Source organism: Heterodontus francisci, chromosome 6 (assembly GCF_036365525.1).
Source record: "Heterodontus francisci isolate sHetFra1 chromosome 6, sHetFra1.hap1, whole genome shotgun sequence".
In the NCBI taxonomy this organism is placed as follows: domain Eukaryota; kingdom Metazoa; phylum Chordata; class Chondrichthyes; order Heterodontiformes; family Heterodontidae; genus Heterodontus; species Heterodontus francisci.
In genome coordinates this window covers 1,642,732-1,667,737 of record NC_090376.1, presented here as the reverse complement: position 1 = coordinate 1,667,737, position 25,006 = coordinate 1,642,732, and the positions used below count along the sequence as shown (strand labels likewise).

At 48.9% G+C, this 25,006-nt stretch overlaps 1 protein-coding gene across 1 annotated transcript in view; it reads right to left on the bottom strand.

The window, feature by feature from the left end:
- LOC137371058 (dynein heavy chain domain-containing protein 1) overlaps positions 1 to 25,006 on the bottom strand; it is a 373,825-nt gene that overhangs the window by 282,697 nt on the left and 66,122 nt on the right. The window contains exons 8-12 of the mRNA XM_068032957.1: positions 22,653 to 22,705; positions 21,558 to 21,595; positions 20,970 to 21,208; positions 14,345 to 14,588; positions 13,817 to 13,974 (exon numbers count right to left, since the gene is read on the bottom strand). Coding sequence (XP_067889058.1) covers positions 13,817 to 13,974; positions 14,345 to 14,588; positions 20,970 to 21,208; positions 21,558 to 21,595; positions 22,653 to 22,705 — 732 coding nt within the window. The remainder of the gene's footprint in view (positions 1 to 13,816; positions 13,975 to 14,344; positions 14,589 to 20,969; positions 21,209 to 21,557; positions 21,596 to 22,652; positions 22,706 to 25,006) is intronic.

The following is a 25,006-nucleotide window of genomic DNA, read 5'->3' as shown; positions in this document are numbered from 1 at the left end:
GGTCACCTTCTCAAAAAACTCAATAAGGTTTGTGAGGCACGACCTACCCGTCACAAAACCTTGCTTACTATCGCTAATGAACTTATTCTTTTCAAGATGATTATAAATCCTGTCTCTTATAACCTTTTCCAACATTTTACCCACAACTGAAGTAAGGCTCACAGGTCTATAATTACCAGGGCTGTCTCTACTCCCCTTCTTGAACAAGGGGACAACATTTGCTATCCTCCAGTCTTCCGGCACTATTCCTGTCAACAATGACGACATAAAGATCAAGGACAAAGGCTCTGCAATCTCCTCCCTGGCTTCCCAGAGAATCCTAGGATAAATCCCATCTGGCCCAGGGGACTTATCTATTTTCACACTTTCCAAAATTGCTAACACCTCCTCCTTGTGAACCTCAATCCCATCCAGCCTAGTAGTCTGTATCTCAGTATTCTCCTCGACAACATTTTCTTTCTCTACTGTAAATACTGACGAAAAATATTCATTTAACGCTTCCCCTATCTCCTCTGATTCCACACACAACTTCCCACGACTATCCTTGATTGGCCCTAATCTAACTCTAGTCATTCTTTTATTCCTGATATACCTATAGAAAGCCTTAGGGTTTTCCTTGATCCTATCCGCCAATGACTTCTCGTGTCCTCTCCTCGCTCTTCTACGCTCTCCCTTTAGATCCTTCCTGGCTAGCTTGTAACTCTCAAGCGCCCTAACTGAGCCTTCACGTCTCATCCTAACATAAGCCTTCTTCTTCCTCTTGACAAGCGCTTCAACTTCTTTAGTAAACCACGGCTCCCTCGCTCGACAACTTCCTCCCTGCCTCACAGGTACATACTTATCAAGGACACGCAGTAGCTGCTCCTTGAATAAGCTCCACATTTCAATTGTGCCCATCCCCTGCAGTTTCCTTCCCCATCCTACGCATCCTAAATCTTGCCTAATTGCATCATAATTTCCTTTCCCCCAGCTATAATTCTTGCCCTGCGGTATATACCTGTCCCTGCCCATCGCTAAGGTAAACCTAACCGAATTGTGATCACTATCACCAAAGTGCTCACCTACATCTAAATCTAACACCTGGCCGGGTTCATTACCCAGTACCAAATCCAATGTGGCATCGCCCCTGGTTGGCCTGTCTACATACTGTGTCAGAAAACCCTCCTGCACACACTGGACAAAAACTGACCCATCTAAAGTACTCGAACTATAGTATTTCCAGTCAATATTTGGAAAGTTAAAGTCCCCCATAACAACTACCCTGTTACTCTCGCTCCTGTCGAGAATCATCTTTGCTATCCTTTCCTCTACATCTCTGGAACTATTCGGAGGTCGACAGAAAACTCCCAACAGGGTGACCTCTCCTCTCCTGTTTCTAACCTCGGCCCATACTACCTCAGTAGACGAGTCCTCAAACGTCCTTTCTGCCGCCGTAATACTCTCCTTGATTAACAATGCCACACCCCCCCTCTTTTACCACCTTCTCTGTTCTTACTGAAACATCTAAATCCCGGAACCTGCAACATCCATTCCTGTCCCTGCTCTACCCATGTCTCCGAAATGGCCACAACATCGAGATCCCAGGTACCAACCTATGCTGCAAGCTCACCCACCTTATTCCGGATGCTCCTGGCGTTGAAGTAGACACACCTTAAACCAAGTTCTTGCTTGCCAGTGCCCTCTTGCGTCCTTGTAACCTTATCCCTGACCTCACTACTCTCAACATCCTGTACACTGGCACTACAATTTAGGTTCCCATCCCCCTGCTGAATTAGTTTAAACCCCCCCGAAGAGCACTAGCAAATCTACCCCCCAGGATATTGGTACCCCTCTGGTCCAGGTGAAGACCATCCTGTTTGTAGAGGTCCCACCTACCCCAGAAATAGCCCCAATTATCCAGGAAACCAAAACCCTCCCTCCTACACCATCCCTGCAGCCACGTGTTCAACTCCTCTCTCTCCCTATTCCTCTCTTCGCTAGCACGTGGCACGGGCAACAACCCAGAGATAACAACTCTGTTTGTTCTCGCTCTAAGCTTCCACCCTAGCTCCCTGAATTTATGCCTTAAATCCCCATCTCTCTTCCTACCTATGTCGTTGCTGCCTATGTGGACCACGACTTGGGGCTGCTCCCCCTCCCCCTTAAGGATCCCAAAAACACTATCCGAGACATCACGAACCCTGGCACCTGGGAGGCAACACGCCAACCGTGAGTCTCTCTTGTTCCCACAGAACCTCCTATCTGTTCCCCTAACTATGGAGTCCCCAATGACTAATGCTCTGCTCCTCTTCCCCCTTCCCTTCTGAGCAACAGGGACAGACTCTGCGCCAGAGACCTGTACCCCATTGCTTACCCCTGGTAAGTCGTCCCCCCCAACAGTATCCAAAACGGTATACCTGTTGTTGAGGGAAACGGTCACAGGGGATCCCTGCACTGCCTGCTGGCTCCCTCTCCTTCCCCTGATGGTAACCCATCTACCTACTTCTTTTACCTGAGGTGTGACTACCTCCCTATAACTCCTCTCAATCACCCCCTCCGCCTCCCGAATGATCCGAAGTTCATCCAGCTCCAGCTCCAGTTCTCTAACGCGGTTCTCGAGGAGCTGGAGTTGGGTGCACTTCCCGCAGATGCAGTCAGCAGGGACACTCTTGGCACCCCTTACCTCCCACATTCTGCAGGAGGAACATTCAACTGCCTTAACCTCCATTCCCACTATTCTAAATTCTCAACAAATCTACTGAAAACCAAAAAAACAAAGTCAAAACCTGTTAGCTTAGCAATCCGAAGGACAGAACTTTTTTTTTGGTTAGAGCAACTATAAGCTAACGAGCAGCTTATACAGCTCCATCATAACCTCAGGGTTATGAGTCCTGGGTCACTGAACTGAAATGTTAACTCTGCTTCTCTCTCCACAGATGCTGCCAGACCTGCTGAGTGTTTCCAGCATTTCTTGTTTTTATTTCAGATTTCCAGCATCCGCAGTGTTTTGCTTTTATCCATTATAACCTCCCTGCTCTTATATTCTATGCCACGGCTAATAAAGGCAAATATCCCATATGCCTTCCTAACCACCTTATCTACCTGTGCTGCTGCCTTACATAGAAAGGTATTGGAGGTTTTGGAAGGCTTAAAAGTGGACAAATCTCCAGGTCCGGACGATTTGTGTCCCAGGATGCTGTGGGAGGCGAGGGTGGAGATTGCAGGGGCTCTGACCCTAATTTTTAATTCCTCTCTGGCCATGGGGGAGGTGCCAGAGGACTGGAGAACAGCTAATGTGGTCCCACTATTTAAGAAAGGTTGTGGAGATAAGCCAGGGAACTACAGACCAGTGAGTCTCTCGTCAGTGGTAGGGAAACTATTGGAGAAAATTCTGAAGGAGAGAATCCATCACCACTTGGAGAGGCAAAGTTTGATTAGGAATAGTCAGCATGGCTTTGTCAGAGGGAGGTCATGCCTAACAAATTTGATTGAATTTTTTGAGCATGTGACCAGGTGTGTAGATGAGGACAGTGCAGTTGATGTAGTTTAAATGGATTTCAGCAAAGCCTTTGACAAGGTCCCACATGGGAGACTTATCAAGAAAGCGAATGCACATGGGATACAAGGTAACTTGATAAGGTGGATTCAAAATTGGCTTAGCTGTAGGAGAGAGAGAGTGATGACAGACAGCTGTTTTAGTGACTGGAAGCCAGTGTCCAGTGGCATACCACAGGGATCTGTGCTGGGTCCCCTATTGTTTGTCATTTATATAAACGACATAGATGACTATGTGGGGGGTAGGATCAGTAAGTTCGCGGATGACACAAAGATTGGCCGAGTGGTTAACAGTGAGGTGGAGTGTCTTAGGTTACAGGAAGATATAGACGGGATGGTCAAATGGGCAGAAAAGTGGCAGATGGAATTTAACGCTGAAAAGTGTGAGGTGATACACTTTGGAAGGAGTAATGTGACACGGAAGTATTCAATGAATAGCCTGACACTGGGAAGTTCCGAGGAACAAAGGGACCTTGGCGTGTTTGTCCATAGATCTCTGAAGGCAGAAGGGCAGGTTAATAGGGTGGTGAAAAAGGCATATGGGACACTTGCCTTTATCAATCGAGGCATAGATTACAAAATTAGGGAGGTCATGTTGGAGTTGTACAGAACTTTGGTAAGGCCACAGCTGGAGAACTGTGTGAAATTCTGGTTGCCACATTATAGGAAGGATGTGATTGCATTGGAGGGGGTGCAGAGGCGATTCACCAGAATGTTGCCTGGGATGGAACATTTAAGCTGTGAAGAGAGATTGGATAGGCTTGGGTTGTTTTCATTGGAGCAGAGAAGACTGAGTGGTGACCTGATCGAGGTGTACAAGATTATGAGGAGCATGGACAGGGTAGATAGGGAGCAGCTGTTCCCCTTAGTTGAAGGGTCAGTTACGAGGGGTCACAAGTTTAAGGTGAGGGGTGGGAGGTTTAAGGGGGATTTGAGGAAGAACTTTTTTACCCAGAGGGTGGTGACGGTCTGGAATGCCCTGCCTGGGAGGGTGGTAGAGGCAGATTGCCTTACATCCTTTAAAAAGTACCTGGTTGAGCACTTGGCATGTCATAACATTCAAGGCTATGGGCCAAGTGCTGGCAAATGGGATTAGGTAGACAGGTCAGGTGTTTTAATGCATCGGTGCAGACTCGATGGGCTGAAGGGCCTCTTCTGCACTGCATTATTCTGTGATTCTGTGAAACATTGAAAGTAGGAGCAGGAGTAGGCCATTCGGCCCTTCGAGCCTGCTCTGCCATTCATTATGATCATGGCTGATCATCCAACTCAGTAACCTGTTCCCGCTTTCCCCCCATACCCTTTGATCCCTTTTGCCCCAAGAGCTATATCTAACTCCTTCTTGAAAACATACAATGTTTTGGCCTCAACTGCTTTCTGTGGTAGCGAATTCCACAGGCTCACCACTCTCTGGGTGAAGAAATTTCTCCTCATCTCAGTCCTGAAAGGTTTACCCCGTATCCTTAAACTATGACCGCTGGTTCTGGACTCCCCCACCATTGGGAACATCCTACCTGCATCTACCCTGTCAAGTCCTGTTAGAATTTTATAGGTTTCTATGAAGATCCCCCCCTCACTCTTCTGAACTCCAGCAAATATAATCCTAACCGACTCAATCTCTCCTCATACGTCAGTCCTGCCATCCCAGGAATCAGTCTGGTAAACCTTCACTGCACTCCCTCTATAGCAAGAACATCCTTCATCAGATGAGGAGACCAAAACTGCACACAATATTCCAGGTATGGCCTCACCAAGGCCCTGTATAATTGCAGCAAGACATCCCTGCTCCTGCACTCGAATCCTCTCGCTATGAAGGCCAACATACCATTTGCCTTTTTTACCGCCTGTTGCACCTGCATGCTTACCTTCAGTGACTGGTGTACGGGAATACCCAGGTCTCCTTGCATATTCCGCTCTCTCTGATTTTTGCTGTTCAGATAATAATCTGCCTTCCTGTTTTTGCTACCAAAGTGGATAACCTCACATTTATCCACATTATACTGCATCTGCCATGCATTAGCCCACTCACTCAACTTGTCCAAATCACCCTGAAGCCTCTCTGCATCCTCCTCACAACTCACCCTCCCACCCAGTTTTGTGTCATCTGCAAATTTGGAGATATTACATTTAGTTCCCTCATCTAAATCGTTAATATATACTGTGAATAACTGGGGTCCTAGCACCCAATCCCTGCGGTACCCCACTGGTCACTGTCTGCCATTCGGAAAAAACCCATTTATCCCTACTCTTTGTTTCCTGTCTGCCAACCAATTTTCTATCCATCGCAATACACTACCCCCAATCCCATGTGCTTTAATTTTCACACTAATCTCTTATGTGGGACTTTGTCAAAAGCCTTCTGAAAGTCCAAATAAACCACATCCACTGGCTCTCCTCATCAACTCTACTAGTTACATCCTCGAAGAATTCTAGTAGATTTGTCAAGCATGATTTCCCTTTCGTAAATCCATGCTGACTCTGTCCGATTCTACCACTGTTCTCCAAGTGCTCTGCTATAAAATCTTTGATAACGTACTCTCGAATTTTCTTCACTACTGACGCCAGGTTGACCGGTCTATAATTCCCTGCTGTCTCTCTCCCTCCCTTTTTAAATAGTGGGGTTACATTAACTACCCTCCAATCTGTAGGAACTGTTCTAGAGTCTATAGAATCTTCGAAGATGACCACTAATGCATCCACTATTTCTAGGGCCACTTCCTTAAGTACTCTGGGATGCAGACCATCAGGCCCTGGGGATTTATCAGCCTTCAATTCAATCAATTTCCCCAACACCATTTCTCTACTAATACTGATTTCCTTCAGTTCCTCTCTCTCACTAAACCCCGTGTTCCCCAACATTTCTGGTATGCTATTTGTGTCCTCCTTTCTGAAGACAGAACCAAAGTATGCATTTAGTTGGTCAGCCATTTCTTTGTTCTCCATAATAAATTCCCCTGTTTCTGACTGTAAGGGACCTACATTTGTCTTCACTAATCTTTTTCTCTTCACATAGCTATCGAAACCTTTACAGTCATGACTGCCTTCAGTGATCTATGGACAAGTACACCAAGGTCCCTCTGACCCTCTGTACTTCCTATGGTCCTACCATCCATTATATATTCCCTTGCCTTGTTAGTCCTCCCAAAATGCATCGCCTCACACTTCTCAGGATTAAATTCCATTTGCCACTGCTCTGCCCATCTTACCAGCCCATCTACATCATTCCGTAATCTAAGGCTTTCCTCTTCACTATTTACGCCACAACCTATTTTTGTGTCATCTGCGAACTTACTGATCATACCTCCTATATTCACATCTAAATCATTAATGTACAGTATAAACAGCAAGGGTCCCAGCACGATCCCTACGGTACACCACTGGTCACAGGCTTCAAGTCGCAAAAACAACCCTCGACCATCACCCTCTGCCTCCTGCCACTGAGCCAATTTTGGATCCAATTTGCCAAATTGCCCTGGATCCCATGCGCTCTAACGTTCTTGACCAATCTCCCATGCGGGACCTTATCAAGAGCCTTACTGAAGTCCATGTAGATTACATCATCTGCTTTACCCTCATCTACTTTAGTCACCGCCTCGAATAATTCAATCAAATTTGTTAGACATGATCTCCCTCTGACAAAGCCATGCTGACTATCCTTGATTAATCCCTGCCTCTCCAAGTAGAGATTAATCCTGTCCCTCAGATTTTTTTCCAATAGTTTCCCTACCACTGATGTTCGACGGACTGGACTGTAATTATTTAGTTTATCCTTACTACCCTTCTTGAATAATGGTACCACATTCGCTGTCCTCCAATCCTCTGGCACCTCTCCTGTGGCCAGAAAGGATTTGAAAATTTGTGTCAGAGCCCCTGCAATCTCCTCTCTTGCCTCACATAGCAGTCTGGGATATATCTCATCTGGGCCTGAGGATTTATCCACTTTTAAGCTCACTAAAACCGCTAATACTTCCTCCCTTTCAATGCTAATATGTTCAAGTATATCACAGTCCCCCTCCCTGATCTCTACACCTGCATCGTCCTTTTTCCATAGTGAACACAGATGAAAAGTAGTCATTTAAAACCTCACCTATGACCTCCGGTTCCACACACTGATTGCCACTTTGGTCCCAAATGGCCCTACTCTTTCCCTGGTTATCCTCTTGCCCTTAATAGTCTTGTAAAACACATTAGGATTTTCCTTTATCATGCCCGCCAGTGTTTTTTCATGCCCCCTCTTTGCTCTTCTAATTACTTTTTTAACTACCTCCCTACACTTTCTATACTCCTCTCGGGCTTCTGATGTTTTCAGCCCTTTGAACCTGCCATAAACCTCCTTTTTTTCCTTAACCAATCCTCTGTAACCCTTGACATCCAGGGTTCCCTGGGCCTGTTGGTCCTACCCATCACCTTTACAGGAACATGTTGGCCCTGAACTCTCATTATTTTCTTTTTGAATGACTCCCACTGTTCTGATGTAGACTTTCCTGCAAGTAGCTGCTCCCTGTCCACTTCGGCCAGATCCTGATTTATTATAATGAAATCGGCATTCCTCCAATTCAGTACCTTTATTTCCGGTCCATCTTTGTCCTTTTCCATAACTACCTTAAATCTTACAGAGTTATGATCACTATCCCCGAAATACTCCCCCACTGACACTTCTACCACTTGTCCAGCTTCATTCCCTAAGATTAGGTCCAGTACTGCCCCTTCTCTTGTCGGACTTTCTACGTGCTGGCTCAAAAAGATCTCCTGGATGCACTTTTAAGAATTCCGTCCCCTTTAAGTCTTTTGCATTAAGACTAGTTAATACTGGGGAAGTTAAAATCCCTTATTATTTTCACACCTCTTTGAGATTTGCCTACATATCTAGTCCTCTATCTCTCCATGACTGTTTGGAGGCCTATAGTTAACTCCCAGCAAAGTGATTGCCCCCTTTTTGTTTTTACGTTCTATCCATATGGCCTCATTGGAGGAATCTTCGAAGATATCATTCCTCCTTACTGCAGTAATTGACTGGAGGAGTGCACTATTCATTCAGTCCCACTTCTCCACAGGTCACAACATATATTTAAATTTTCCCACTTTCTGAAACTGTCAATCATGTACTCTATTTTTCCCAGAATAAAATACACCAAACAGGTTTCTTCAATAAACAACCAAAAATTATCAGTACATTATAAACCAAGTCCTAATCAATAATGAGATAAAACATACACACAAATTGAAATATTAAAGCCCCTTATTTAACCTAGCCCTCACACACACATACACTCCGTTTAACTGGGAAAAGAATTAAAAGGATATTTGTTTACAGCTGTTACAAAGAAATAAAAGGAATAAAAAAAACACTGAGGCTGAAAAGAAGGTGTTGAAAGATGTTCTTTGTTTTGGTTTGCCGTCCCAAGTGCTCTTGCTCTCTCTCTCTCTCTCTCTCTCTCTCTCTCAGAGAGCTGGCACCACTGATGTGGGGAAGGGGTCAACTCTGCATGAGTTGGTGTATCGGCGGGAAGGGGTCAACTCTGCATGGGTTGGTGTATGGGGGGATGGAGTCAACTCTGCAACAGTTTGTGTATGGGGGGGAAGGAGTCAACTCTGTATGGGTTGGTTTATGGGGGGAAGGGGTCAACTCTGCATGGGTTGGTGTATGGGGGGATGGAGTTAACTCTGCAACAGTTTGTGTATGGGGGGGAAGGGGTCAACTCTGTATGGGTTGGTTTATGGGGGGGAAGGGGTCAACTCTGCATGGGTAGGTGTCTGGGGGGATGGGGTTAACTCTGCATGGGTTTGTGTATGGGGGGAAGGGGTCAACTCTGCATGGGCTGGTTTATGGGGGAGGCAAAGGGTCAACTCTGCATGAGTTGGTGTATGGGGGAGGCAAGGGGTCAACTCTGCATGAGTTGGTGTATGGGGGGGAAGGGGGTCAACTTTGCATAAGTTGATGTATGGGGGGAAGGGGTCAACTCTGCATTAGTTGGTGTATGGGGTGGGGGTGGGAAGGGGTCAACTCTACATGATTTTGGACTGTTTGCAGGGCTGGCAGCCTTTTAAAAATAGTGGCAGCACCTGCTCCGGTATCAGGTAATGCAGTGAACAGCATCGCCAATGCCGGTCCCACCACGTGATTGGGGGGGTGCAGCAGCCATCAATATGTTCAGTGGCCACCTGCTGCATAATTGCATTGGCATGAGTCCCATGCAGGGCAGCGCCATTTTCTGCACCCACAGCCACACCCGGAAGTGGGACAACAGAATCTAGCCCCATGACTCATAATTTTAAGTTAATGCTGTCTACTGAGGTCATGACTTATGGGAAGACAGTACCCCATAAATGACATGATTTGAAATGTATCGAGGACAGTACCCTATCAATGACACGATTTGACATGTCTAGATGAACAGTGAGACCTTGGTGTCGCTATACACAAATCTTTAAGGTGGCAGGGGAAGTTATAAGGTGGTTAAAAAGTTTATGTAGCTCTGATGAAAGGTCACAGACAAAGCCATGCTAACTATCCCTGCCTCTCCAAGTGGAGATTAATCCCGTCCCTCAGAATTTTTTCCAATAGTTTCCCAACCACTGATATTAGGCTCACTGGCCTGTAATTACCTGGTTTATCCCTGCTACCCTTCTTGAATAATGGTACCACATTCGCTGTCCTCCAATCCTCTGGTACCTTTCCTGTGGCCAGAGCGGATTTGAAAATTTGTGTCAGAGCCCCTTCTATTTCCTCTCTTGCCTCACATAGCAGCCTGGGGTACATCTCATCTGGGCCTGAGGATTTATCCACTTTAAAGCCCACTAAAACAGCTAATAATTCCTACCTTTCAATGCTAATATGTTCAAGTATATCACAATCCCCCTCCCTGATCTCTACACCTACATCGTCCTTCTCCATCGTGAACACCGATGAAAAGTAATCATTTAAAACCTCACCTATGTCCTCCGGCTCCACACACAGATTGCCACGTTGGTCCCTAATGGGCCCTACTCTTTCCCTGGTTATCCTCTTGCCCTTAATATACTTATAAACGCCTTAGGATTTTCCTTTATCATGCCCGCCAGTGTTTTTTCATGTCCCCTCTTTACTCTTATAATTACTTTTTTTCAGTACCCCCTACACTTTCTATACTCCTCTAGTGCCTCCGCTGTTTTCAGCGCTCTGAATCTGCCATTAGCCTCCTTTTTTTCCCGAATCCGATCCTCTATATTCCTTGACATCCAGGGTTCCCTGGATTTGTTAGCCCTACCCTTCACCTTAATGGGTACATGTTGGCTCTAAACTCTCACTATTTCCTCTTTGAATGACTCCCACTGGTCTGATGTCGACTTTCCTACAAGTAGCTGCTCCCAGTCCACTTTGGCCAGATCCTGTTTTATCATATTGAAATCGGCCTTCCCCCAATTCAATTCCTTTATTTCTGGTCCATCTTTGTACTTTTCCATGACTACCTTAAATCTTTCAGAGTTATGGTCACTATCCACAAAATGCAACTTCTACCACTTGTCCAGTTTCATTCTCTAGGATTAGGTCCAGTACTGCCCCTTCCCATGTAGGACTTTCTACATGTTAGCTCAAAAGGTGCTCCTGTATGCACTTTAAGAATTCCGCCCCCTTTAAGCCTTTTGCACTAAAACTATACAGTTGATATTGGGGAAGTTGAAATCCCCTACTATTATTAACCTATTATTTTTACACCTCTCTGAGATTTCCTACAGATTTGCTCCTGGATCTCTCCGTGACTGTTTGGGAGCCTGTAGTACACGCCCAGCCAAGTGATTGCCCCCTTTTTGTTTTTAAGTTCTATCGATATGGCCTCATTTGAAGAACCATCTAAGATATCATCCCTCCTTACTGCAGTAATTGACTCCTTGACCAACTATGCCATCTCCTCTTTTACCCTCTCCCCTGTCGCGCCTGAAGATTCTATACCCTGGAATATTGAGCTGCCAGTCCTGCCCCTCTCTCAACCATGTCTCTGTGATAGCAATAATATCATATTCCCATGTGTTAATTAATGCCCTCAGTTCATCTGCCTTACTAGTAAGACTCCTTGCATTAAAATAGATGCAATCCAGCCTTGCATTTTTCAGTTGTACCTTAACAGGTCTATATTTGCTCTGCCTTCCAGACTGACTCAGCTTCTCTTCCATATTTGACTGTGCATCACTCCCTACTGTACCTCCACTCTGTATCCCATCCCCCTGCCAAATTAGTTTAAACCCCCCCAACAGCACTAGCAAACCTCCCAGCAAGGATGTTGGTCCCGTTCCGGTTCAGGTGCAACCTGTTCAACTTGGCCCCACCTTTGCCAGAAACAGACCAGTGATCCAGGAAACTAAAGCCCTCCCTCCTGCACCATCTCCTCAGCCACACATTCATCTGCTCTATCCTCCTATTCCTATACTCACTAGCACATGGCACCGGGAGTAATCCAGAGATTACAACCTTTGAGGTCCTGCTTTTTAATCTGCTACCTAGCTCCCTAAATTCTTGTTGCAGGACCTCATCCCTCTTTCTATCTATGTTGTTGGTACCAATGTGAACCATGACCTCTGACTGTTCACTCTCCCCCTTCAGAATGTCCTGCAGCCGCTCTGTGACATCCTTGACCCTAGCACCAGGGAGGCAACATACCATCCTGGAGTCACGTTTGTGACCACAGAAATGCCTGTCTGTTCCCCTTACAATAGAATCCCCTATCACTGTAGCTCTTCCACCCCTTTTCCTTCCCTCCTGTGCAGCAGAGCTATCCGTGGTGCCAATGACTTGGCTCTTGCTGCATTCCCCTGAGAAGCTATCTCCCCCAACAGTATCCAAAGTGGAAAATCTGTTAGATAGGGAGATGGACCCAGGGGACTCCTGCACTACCTGCCTTCTTCTTCTACTCTGCCTGGCGGTCACCCATTCCCTTTCTGCCTGAACAGGCTTTACCTGCGGTGTGACCACCTCCCTGTACGTGCTATCCACGATGATCTCAGCCTCGCAGATGCTCCACAGTGTCTCCAGCCGCTGCTGGAGATCCGAGACATGGATTTCGAGTAGCTGCAGCTGGAGACACTTCCTGCACAATAGAGGAATACATTGTAACAGCAAAGAGATAGGGCTAGAACTTTATAAATCACTGATTCAGCCTGAGCTGGAATATTGTGGACAATTCTGGGCTCCACACTTCATTAAGATGGAAGAGCCTTCGAAAGGGTCCAGAGGCGGTTTATCAGAATGTTTCCAGGGATCAGAGACTTCAGTTATGAGGAAAGATTGGTAAAGATAGGACTGTTCTACTCAGAATAGAGGAGGTTAAGAGGTGACCGAATAGAGGTTTTCAAAGATGATAAGAGGTTTGGAAAGAACAGAGAAAAACTATTCACTCTGGCGAGTGGGTCAATAAACATAGGTTTAAAATCACTGGCAAAAGATCTAGAGAGGAGATGATGAGAATTTTTTGCAGAGTTGTCGGGATCTGGAACGCTCAACCTGAAAAAGTGATGGAAGCTTATTCCATAAAACTCCCATTAAAAGAGAGTTGGACAGGTCCTTGAAGATGAGGAACTTACAGGGTTATGGACAAAAAGCAGGAATGTGGGACTAAGCATGACTGCTCTTTCAAAGAGCCAGCACAGGTACAATGGGCTGAATAGCCTCATACTGTGCTGTAAGTCTCCATGATTTTATAAAAAGGGGAGTCTGACATAGTCTTTAAAATTATGAAGGGATTCGATTGGGTAGATTTAGAGAAGCTGTTTCCTCTTGTGTGGACGAGCATAACCAGAGACAATCAATATCAGACAGTCACAAATAAATCCATTGGGAAATTCAGGTGAAACTTCTTTACCCAGAGATTGGCGAGAATGTGAAACTCACTACCATAGGGAGTGGTGAGGTGAATAATATCAATACATTTAAGGGGAAGCTGGATAAACACATGAGAGAGAAAGAAATATTATAAAGATAAAAGACAGACTTGTATTTATATAGCGCTGTTCACGACCTCAGGACATCCCAAAATGCTTTACAGCCAATGAAGCTACTTTTGAAGTGCAGTCACTACTATCATGTAGATATGGTGATAGGGTGAGAGGAGGTTCGTGTGAAGCATCAAGACCAATGGGGACAGGTTGGGCTGAATGGCCTGTTTCTGTGCTGTAAATACTTTCTGATTCCAAAAGCATCCTGATGTTTGGGGCAGTGTTCCAGAGTCATTAGCGGTGAAAGGTCCACTAACCTGGGGCAGCGTGATCACCAACTCCCTGACGAGGCCCACAATATAGAGAGACACGGTACCTTACTCAAGTAGGCAGCAAAGGCAACATCTCCTGTTGGTTTCTCCTGCAGTTGTTTGATTGCCTTGGTCAGATCAGTGATCAGCTCCCCCATGCCCTGTTCACACTCCATCCTCAAGAGATTCAGAATATCCAGTTTCATGGACATCAGAGCAGGAACTGAAACAGAAAGGAAGCAGCGGTCACTGACGGCCACACTCGTGTTGGAGGGACATTGCAGCTGGGGCTCTAATAACACATCGTCATCAACCCATGCCAGTGGGTATGTGAGGGTCTCAGTAGTGACACTGTAGTCACGTCAGTGGAGCAGGCTGTTATATCCTCATTTCAGTGCGGTAGGTGGTGGTGGGGGTGAGGAGTGGGGCGGCGGGGAGGGGCAGGGGAGAGGAGTGGGGGAGGGATGAGGTGTGTGGGGAGGAATGGGGGTGGGGCGGGGTTCAGTCATTGATACACCCCACACAGTATTGCCAGTTGGAGCAGTATGAATGGCAGTGGGTTGAACGGTGGTGGGTTAAACAGCTGCACATACCCATCTCCTCCTCGATGATCGAGCAATCTAATGCCAGAAGCTTATTCTTGGTCACAAAGAGACGATTAATCCGTTTTGCCCTCCTCAGCCACTTCTTCAGCTGCAGGATATGATCCTGGTACTGCAGTGGGCTCCAGCCACGCAACTTGTCCAGTTCACCCAAACCCCAGGTACGGAGCATTCGATAAGTTGCCGAGAGCCAGATATGGCGACCACGGAACAGAATTAACTCCTTCATGGCATCCTACAACACAGGAAAACAATCTCAGACCATCAGAATTACCAAGAGAACAAAGCCAGGCTCTCCATCACAACACTGCATTACACAGAATAGCCCATGTCCACTCTCTCCCATCACTGACTCTGCCCACAACCCATGTCCACTGTCCCCCATTACTGACTCCTCCCACAGCCCATGTCCACTCTCCCCCATCACTGACTCTACCCACAGCCCAAGTCCACTCTCTCCCATCAGTGACCCTACCCACAGCCCGTCCACTCTCCCCCATCACTGACTCTACCCACTGCCCATGTCCACTCTCCCCCATCACTGACTCTATCCAAAGCCCATGTCCACTCTCCCCCATCACTGACTCTTCCCACAGCCCATGTCCACTCTCCCCCATCACTGACTCTTCCCACAGCCCATGTCCACTCTCTCCCACCAGTGACTCTATCCACCGCCCATGTCCACTGTCCACCATCACTGACTCTATCCACAGCCCATGTCCACTCTTCCCCATCACTGACTCTACCCACAGTCCATGTCCACACTCCCCCATCACTGACTCTATCCACAGCCCATGTCCACTCTCCCCCATCACTGACTCTAACCACAACCCATGTCCACTCTCCCCTATCGCTGACTCTATCCACAGCCCATGTCCACTCTCTCCCATCACTGACTCTATCCACAGCCCATGTCCACTCTCCCCTGTCACTGACTCTATCCACCGCCCATGTCCACTCTCCCCCATCACTGACTCTATCCACAGCTCATGTCCACTCTCTCCCATCACTGGCTCTATCCACAGCCCATGTCCACTCCACCCCATCACTGACTCTATCCACAGCCCATGTCCACACTGCCTATCACTGACTCTATCCACAGTCCATGTCCACTCTCCCCCATCACTGACTCTATCCACAACCCATGTCCACTCTCCCCTATCGCTGACTCTATCCACAGCCCATGTCCACTCTCTCCCATCACTGACTCTATCCACAGCCCATGTCCACTCTCCCCTATCACTGACTCTATCCACCGCCCATGTCCACTCTCCCCCATCACTGACTCTATCCACAGCCCATGTCCATTCTCTCCCATCACTGGCTCTATCCACAGCCCATGTCCACTCCACCCCATCACTGACTCTATCCACAGCCCATGTCCACTCTCTCCCATCACTGACTCGATCCACAGCCCATGTCCACTCTCCCCCATCACTGACTTTATCCACAGCCCATGTCCACTCTCCCCCATCACTGACACTACCCACAACCCATGTCCACTCTCCCCGATCACTGATTCAACCCACAGCCCATGTCCACACTCCCTATCACTGACTCTATCCACAGCCCATGTCCACTCTCCCGCATCACTGACTCTATCCACAGCCCATGTCCACTCTTCCCCATCACTGACTCTACCCACAGTCCATGTCCACACTCCCCCATCACTGACTCTACCCACAGCCCATGTCCACTCTCCCCCATCACTGACTCTATCCACAACCCATGTCCACTCTCCCCTATCGCTGACTCTATCCACAGCCCATGTCCACTCTCTCCCATCACTGACTCTATCCACAGCCCATGTCCACTCTCCCCTGTCACTGACTCTATCCACCGCCCATGTCCACTCTCCCCCATCAATGACTCTATCCACAGCTCATGTCCACTCTCTCCCATCACTGGCTCTATCCACAGCCCATGTCCACTCCACCCCATCACTGACTCTATCCACAGCCCATGTCCACACTGCCTATCACTGACTCTATCCACAGTCCATGTCCACTCTCCCCCATCACTGACTCTATCCACAACCCATGTCCACTCTCCCCTATCGCTGACTCTATCCACAGCCATGTCCACGCTCTCCCATCACTGACTCTATCCACAGCCCATGTCCACTCTCCCCTATCACTGACTCTATCCACCACCCATGTCCACTCTCCCCCATCACTTACTCTATCCACAGCCCATGTCCACTCTCTCCCATCACTGGCTCTATCCACAGCCCATGTCCACTCCACCCCATCACTGACTCTATCCACAGCCCATGTCCACTCTCTCCCATCACTGACTCGATCCACAGCCCATGTCCACTCTCCCCCATCACTGACTTTATCCACAGCCCATGTCCACTCTCCCCCATCACTGACACTACCCACAACCCATGTCCACTCTCCCCGATCACTGACTCAACCCACAGCCCATGTCCACACTCCCTATCACTGACTCTATCCACAGCCCATGTCCACTCTCCCGCATCACTGACTCTATCCACAGCCCATGTCCACTCTCCCTATCACTGACTCCACCCACAGCCCATGTCCACTCTCCCCCATCACTGATTCTACCCACAGCCCATGTCCACTCTCCCCCATCACTGACTCTACCCACAGCCCATGTCCACTCTCCCCCATCACTGACTCTATCCACAGCCCATGTCCACTCTCCCCCATCACTGACTCTATCCACAGCCCATGTCCACTCTCCCCTATCACTGACTCCACCCACAGCCCATGTCCACTCTCCCCCATCACTGACTCTATCCACAGCCCATGTCCACTCTCCCCCATCACTGACTCTATCCACAGCTCGTGTCCACTCTCCCCCATCACTGACTCTATCCACAGCCCATGTCCACTCTCCCCTATCACTGACTCTATCCACAACCCACGTCCACTCTCCCCCATCACTGACTCTCTCCACAACCCATGTCCACTCTCCCCCATCACTGACTCTATCCACAGCCCATGTCCACTCTCCCCCATCACTGACTCTACCCACAGCCCATGTCCACTCTCCCCCATCACTGACTCTATCCACAGCCCATGTCCACTCTCCCCCATCACTGACTCGATCCACAGCCCGTGTCCACTCTCCCCCATCACTGACGTATCCTCAGCCCATGTCCACTCTCCCCCATCACTGACTCTATCTGCAGCCCATGTCCACTCTCCCCCATCACTGACTCTACCCACGGCCCATGTCCACTCTCCCCGATCACTGACTCTATCCACAGCCCATGTCCACTCTCGACCATCACTGACTCTATCCACAGCCCATATCCAGTCTCTCCCATCACTCACTCTATCCACAGCCCATGTCCACTCTCCCCCATCACTGACTCTGTCCACAGCCCATGTCCACTCTCCCCTATCACTGACTCCACCCACAGCCCATGTCCACTCTCCCCCATCACTGACTCTATCCAAAGCCCATGTCCACTCTCCCCCATCACTGACTCTATCCACAGCCCATGTCCACTCTCCCCCATCACTGACTCTATCCAAAGCCCATGTCCACTCTCCCCCATCACTGACTCTTCCCACAGCCCATGTCCACTCTCTCCCACCAGTGACTCTATCCACCGCCCATGTCCACTGTCCACCATCACTGACTCTATCCACAGCCCATGTCCACTCTCCCCCATCACTGACTCTATCCACAACCCATGTCCACTCTCCCCTATCGCTGACTCTATCCACAGCCCATGTCCACTCTCTCCCATCACTGACTCTATCCACAGTCCATGTCCACTCTCCCCCATCAGTGAATCTATCCACCGCCCATGTCCACACTCCCCCATCACTGACTCTTCCCACAGCCCATGTCCACTCTCCCCCATCACTGACTCTACCCACAGCCCATGTCCACTCTCCCCCATCACTGACTCTTCCCACAGCCCATGTCCACTCTCTCCCACCAGTGACTCTATCCACCGCCCATGTCCACTGTCCACCATCACTGACTCTATCCACAGCCCATGTCCACTCTCCCCCATCACTGACTCTATCCACAACCCATGTCCACTCTCCCCCATCACTGACTCTATCCACAACCCATGTCCACTCTCCCCCATCACTGACTCTTCCCACAGCCCATGTCCACTCTCTCCCACCAGTGACTCTATCCACCGCCCATGTCCACTGTCCACCATCACTGACTCTATCCACAGCCCATGTCCACTCCACCCCATCACTGACTCTATCCACAGCCCATGTCCACACTCCCCCATCACTGACTCTACCCACGGCCCATGTCCACTCTCCCCCATCACTGACTCTATCCACCGCCCATGTCCACTGTCCACCATCACTGACTCTATCCACAGCCCATGTCCACTCCACCCCATCACTGACTCTATCCACAGCCCATGTCCACTCTCTCCCATCACTGACTCGATCCACAGCCCATGTCCGCTCTCCCCCATCACTGACTCTATCCACAGCCCATGTCCACTCTCTCCCATTACTGACTCGATCCACAGCCCATGTCCACTCCACCCCATCACTGACTCTATCCACAGCCCATGTCCACTCTCCCCCATCACTGACTCTATCCACAGCCGATGTCCACTCTCCCCCATCACTGACTCTATCCACAGCCCATGTCCACTCTCTCCCATCACTGACTCGATCCACAGCCCATGTCCACTCCACCCCATCACTGACTCTATCCACAGCCCATGTCCACTCTCCCCCATCACTGACTCTATCCACAACCCATGTCCACTCTCCCCCATCACTGACTTTATCCACAGCCCATGTCCACTCTCCCCCATCACTGACTCTATCCACAGCCCATGTCCACTCTCCCCCATCACTGACTCTACCCACAGCCCATGTCCACTCTCCCTATCACTGACTCCACCCACAGCCCATGTCCACTCTCCCCCATTACTGACTCTACCCACAGCCCATGTCCACTCTCCCCCATCACTGACTCTACCCACAGCCCAAGTCCACTCTCCCCCATCACTGACTCTATCCACAGCCCATGTCCACTCTCCCCCATCACTGACTCTATCCACAGCCCATGTCCACTCTCCCCTATCACTGACTCCACCCACAGCCCATGTCCACTCTCCCCCATCACTGACTCTATCCACAGCCCGTGTCCACTCTCCCCCATCACTGACTCTATCCACAGCCCATGTCCACTCTCCCCCATCACTGACTCTATGCACAGCCCATGTCCACTCTCCCCTATCACTGACTCTATGCACAGCCCATGTCCACTCTCCCCTATCACTGACTCTATCCACTGCCCATGTCCACTCTCCCCCATCACTGACTCTATCCACAGCCCATGTCCACTCTCCCCCATCACTGACTCTTCCCACAGCCCATGTCCACTCTCCCTATCAATGACTCTACCCACTGGCCCATGTCCACACTCCCTGTCACTGACTCTATCCACAGCTCATGTCCACTCTCCCCCATCACTGACTCTATCTGCAGCCCATGTCCACTCTCCCCCTTCACTGACTCTACCCACAGCCCATGTCCACTCTCCCCGATCACTGACTCTATCCACAGCCCATGTCCACTCTCGACCATCACTGACTCTATCCACAGCCCATGTCCACTCTCCCCTATCACTGACTCTATCCACAGCCCATGTCCACTCTCTCCCATCACTGACTCTACCCACGGCCCATATCCACTCTCTCCCATCACTGACTGTATCCACAGCCCGTGTCCACTCTTTCCTATCACTGACTCTACCCACAGCTCATGTCCACTCTCCCCCATCCCTGACTCTACCCACAGCCCATGTCCACTCTTCCCCTGCACTGACTCTACCCACATCCCATGTCCACTCTCCCCCATCACTGACTCTTTCCACAGCTCATGCCCATTCTCCCCCATCACTGACTCTATCCACAGCCCATGTCCACTCTTTCACCCATCACTGACTCTACCCACCCATTCACTGCCCTCCCACGGCCCACGCTCACTCACGTGGGAGCCTCCAGTTACCTGAGCCCAAACAGCTCAGGTGTAGGGTTCAGGCACCCCTCTCCACAGTAGGTCGTGTTGAAATCATACAGCTGAGAAGGAGGACATTGGGCCCATCATGCATGTATCAGCTCTTTGAAAGAGTTATTCATTTAGTCCTATTCCTCTGTTTCTTCCCCAAAGCCCTGAAAACATTTCCCCCTTTAAATATTTCTCCAATTGTCAATCCACCCAGGTCTCTCTGTCCCTTTAAATGTGTAGCACTTAGTTTACATTGCCTCTCCTCTTGCCCTGAGTTTAAGCAGCTGTAATCCCAGTTTGCCAGCAGAGCAGAGCTTGCATGGTCTCCCCCACCCGAGTGTGAGTCGCAGTAAGTGGGGGGGTGCAGGTGTGGCTGAGGGGTTATCACAGCTCCAGCCAACATCAGTGAGCAGAAGCATGAACTCTGGCTGAATGCCCCTAACCTTCCCTAATTCGAGGAGGCCCCCACCCTGTAACTGGCTGATATCAGTTAGCACAAGGTAGACCTAACCTGGGACCTGGGACCCTCTGTTTCATGAGCCTCAGCACCAACCCAGAGATAGAGAGAGTGACAGAGCGAGCGAGCGAGAGAGGGAAGGAAGGCAGGGACAGCTGCTCATTGATATCCTCACCTCGATCAGCAGTTGCTGCGTCCTCTGAGCCTTCTGTAGTCCCCTGTCTGCCATTATCTCTGCTCTCAGAAGGTTGCTGGACAGTGTGTCAAAATCACCCTTCAGCTGCTTCCCACTGACCCTCAAGCCTTTGCTGTCCAACTTGCCAAGCAGGACTGAGGGCTGGGGGATGCAGCAGGACAGCTCGCAGCTCAGAGGCTTCATCTTGTCAAAAGGTTCAGTGTCCATGTCTGCCAAAGCTGCAAAAAAAAGGAAGAACTTGCATTTCTATGGCACCTATCTCAGCCCTCAGGACACTGTAAAGTGCTCTACAGCCAATGAAGTACTTTCGAAGTGCAGTCACTGTCATTATGTAGGAAATGGAGCAGCCAATTTGTGCACAGCAAGATCCCACAAACAACAATGAGATATTGACCATATAATCAGTTTTAGTGATGTTGACTGAGGGATAACAAAAATGGCCAGGACACTGGGAGAACACTCTTACCTTCCGGGAGCGGAGCTGAGAGGAACACAGCAGACTTGTGGGGAGAACGCTGGGAGTGGTGCTTATAAATTGACCCCAAGGATCGAGGCCCAGTGTCTTACCTTCCGGGAGCGGAGTGGAGAGGAGCTCTTCCAACGCGCTGGAGTTTTGAAAAAAAGGCAAACAGTGATGTCAGAGGAGAGATGCAAGGTGATTGGTTGGTGAGTAGCAGCTGTTAGAATATCTTAAAAAACGGGGAAAGTTGTTTTTTTTGTTGGAAAAAATCTACAGTGATAAGGTGAGTACTACTAAAGTTTTTTTTAAGGACTTTAGATTGAAGTGGGTAGAACAAGGCCCCTAGTATTATTAGTATTTTTTAACTAAGGGAGTAACTAATTAACCTAAGGGTAAGTCATGACAGGAGAGCTCAGCCCTGTGATACGCTCCTCCTGCGCTATGTGGGAAATCAGGGACGCTTCCACTGTCCCTGATGACCATGTGTGCAGGAAGTGTATCCAACTGCAGCTACTGACTACCCGCATTACGGAGCTGGAGCTGCGGGTGGATTCACTGTGGAGCATCTGCGATGCTGAGGACGTCGTGGATAGCACGTTTAGTGAGGTGGTCACACCGCAGGTAATGGCTGCACAGGCAGAAAAGGGATGGGTGACCACCAGACGGAGTAGTAGGCACAGGCAGGTAGTGCAGGAGTCCCCTGTGGCCATCCCCCTCTCAAACAGATATACCGCTTTGGATACTGTTGGGGGGAGGACCTCCCAGGGGAAAGCAGCAACAGCCAAGTTCGTGGCACCATGGAGGGCTCTGCTGCACAGCAGGGGAGGAAAAGGGGTGGAAGAGCTATAGTGATAGGGGATTCTATCATAAGGGGTGCAGATAGGCATTTCTGTGGCCACAAACGAGACTCCAGGATGGTATGTTGCCTCCCTGGTGCTAGGGTCAAGGATGTCACGGAGCGACTGCAGGACATTCTGAAAGGGGAGGGTGAGCAGCCAGAGGTCGTGGTCCATATTGGTACTAACGACATAGGCAGGAAGAGAGATGAGGTCCTGCAAAGTGAATATAGGGAGTTAGGCAGAAGGTTAAAAAGCAGGACCTCTAGGGTTGTAATCTCAGGATTACTCCCTGTGCCACGTGCTAGTGAGGGTAGGAATAGGAGGATTAGGCAAATTAATGCATGCTGAAGAGCTGGTGCAGACGGGAGGGCGTCAGCTACTTGGGTCATTGGGATCTCTTCTGGTGCAGAGGTGACCTGTACAAGAAGGACGGGTTGCATCTAAACTGGAAGGGGACCAATATGCTTGTGGGGAGGTTTGCTAGTATTACTCGGGAGGCTTTAAACTAGTCTTGCAGGGGGGTGGGACCCAAAGTAGTAGTCTCTCCGATGAGATAGTTGAGGCAAATGTAGAGGTTAAAGCAAGCAAGTCCAGTAGTCAGGCTGGGCAGGGGCAGGACAGGGAGCGTGGAAGGTCTGATAGGCTAAACTGCATTTACTTTAATGCAAGAAGCCTTACAGGTAAGGCAGATGAACTCAGAGCATGGATCGGTACATGGGACTGTGATATTATAGCTATTACGGAAACATGGTTGAGGGATGGGCAGGACTGGCAGCTCAATGTTCCGGGGTACTGATGCTTCCGGCGTGACAGAGGTGGAGGGAAGAGAGGAGGGGGAGTTGCATTATTGGTTAGGGAGGACATCACGGCAGTACTTAGAGAGGATATCCCGGGGGGAATGTCCAGCGAGGCCATATGGGTAGAACTTAGAAATAAGAAAGGGGTGATCACTTTAGAACATAAAACATAGAACATAGAACAGTACAGCACAGTACAGGCCCTTCGGCCCACAATGTTGTGCCGAACCTTTAACCTACTCTAAGATCAAACTAACTACCTACCCTTCATTCTACTATCATCCATGTACCTATCCAAGAGTCGCTTAAATGTCCCTAATGTATCTGCTTCTACTACCACCGCTGGCAGTGCATTCCACGCACCCACCACTCTCTGTGTAAAGAAGCAACCTCTGACATCTCCCCGAAACCTTCCTCCAATCACCTTAAAATTATGCCCCCTGGTGATAGCCCTTTCCACCCTGGGAAAAAGTCTCTGGCTATCCACTCTATCTATGCCTCTCATCATCTTGTACCCCTCTATCAAGTCACCTCTCAGCCTTCTTCGCTCCAATGAGAAAAGCCCTAGCTCCCTCAATCTTTCTTCGTAGGACATGCCCTCCAGTCCAGGCAGCATCCTGGTAAATCTCCTCCGCACCCTCTCTAAAGCTTCCACATCCTTCCTATAATGAGGCGACCAGAACTGAACACAATATTCCAAGTGTGGTCGAACCAGGGCCTTATAGAGCTGCAGCATAACCTCGCGGCTCTTAAACTCCATCCCCCTGTTAATGAAAGCCAACACACCATACGCCTTCTTAACAACCCTATCAACTTGGGTGGCAACTTTGAGCGATCTATGGACATGGACCCCACTTTGACGGGATTATACTGTAGGCCCCCCAATAGCCAAAGGGAAGTGGAGGAGCATATATGTAGGGAAATCACAGATAGGTGTAGGAATTATAGGGTTGTAATAGTAGGTGATTTTAACTTCCCTAATATTGACTGGGACTGCCTTAGTGCTAAGGGATCAGATGGAGAAGAATTTGTTAAGTCTGTCCAGGATAGTTTTCTGAAGCAGTACGTGGATGGCCCTACTAGAGAAGGGGCTACACCCGACCTCCTCTTTGGAAATGAGGATGGGCAGGTGGTTGATGTGTCAGTGGGGGAGCACTTTGGGACCAGTGACCATAACTCAATTAGCTTCAAGATAGTTATGGAAAAGGATAGGACTGGTCCTCAGGTTGAAGTCCTAAATTGGGGGAAGGCTAATTTTGATGGCATTAGACAGGAACTCTCAAAAGTTGAATGGGAGAGGCTGTTTACAGGTAAAGGGACATCTGGCAAGTGGGAGGATTTTAAAAGTGAGATAGGAAGAGTTCAGGGCTGGCATGTTCCTGTTAGATGGAAGGGCAAGGCTGACAAGTTTAAGGAACCTTGGTTGATGAGGGATATTGAGGGTCTTGTCAGGACAAAGAAGGAGGCATATGTCAGTTATAGGCAGCTGGGATCGAGCGAGTCCCTTGAGGAGTATCGGGGATGTAGGAGTACACTTAAGAAGGAAATTAGGAGGGAGAAAAGGGGCCATGAGATTTCCCTGGCAGATAAGATAAAGGAGAATCCAAAAAGATTCTATCAGTATATTAAGAGTAAAAGGGTAGCTAGGTAGAGAGTAGGTCCTCTTAAGGATCAGTGTGGCAATCTATGCGTGCAGCCACGGGAAATGGGCGAGGTCTTAAATGAATATTTCTCATCCGTATTTACCGTGGAGAAGGTCATGGAAGCTAGTGAGTTCAAGGGAGGGAACAGCGATATCCTGGAGCATATCAACATTACAAAGGAGGAAATGTTGGAGGTTTTGAAGCGCATTAAGGTGGATAAATCCCCAGGGTCTGACCAGGTGTATCCGAGGATGCTATGGGAAGCAAGGGAGGAGAT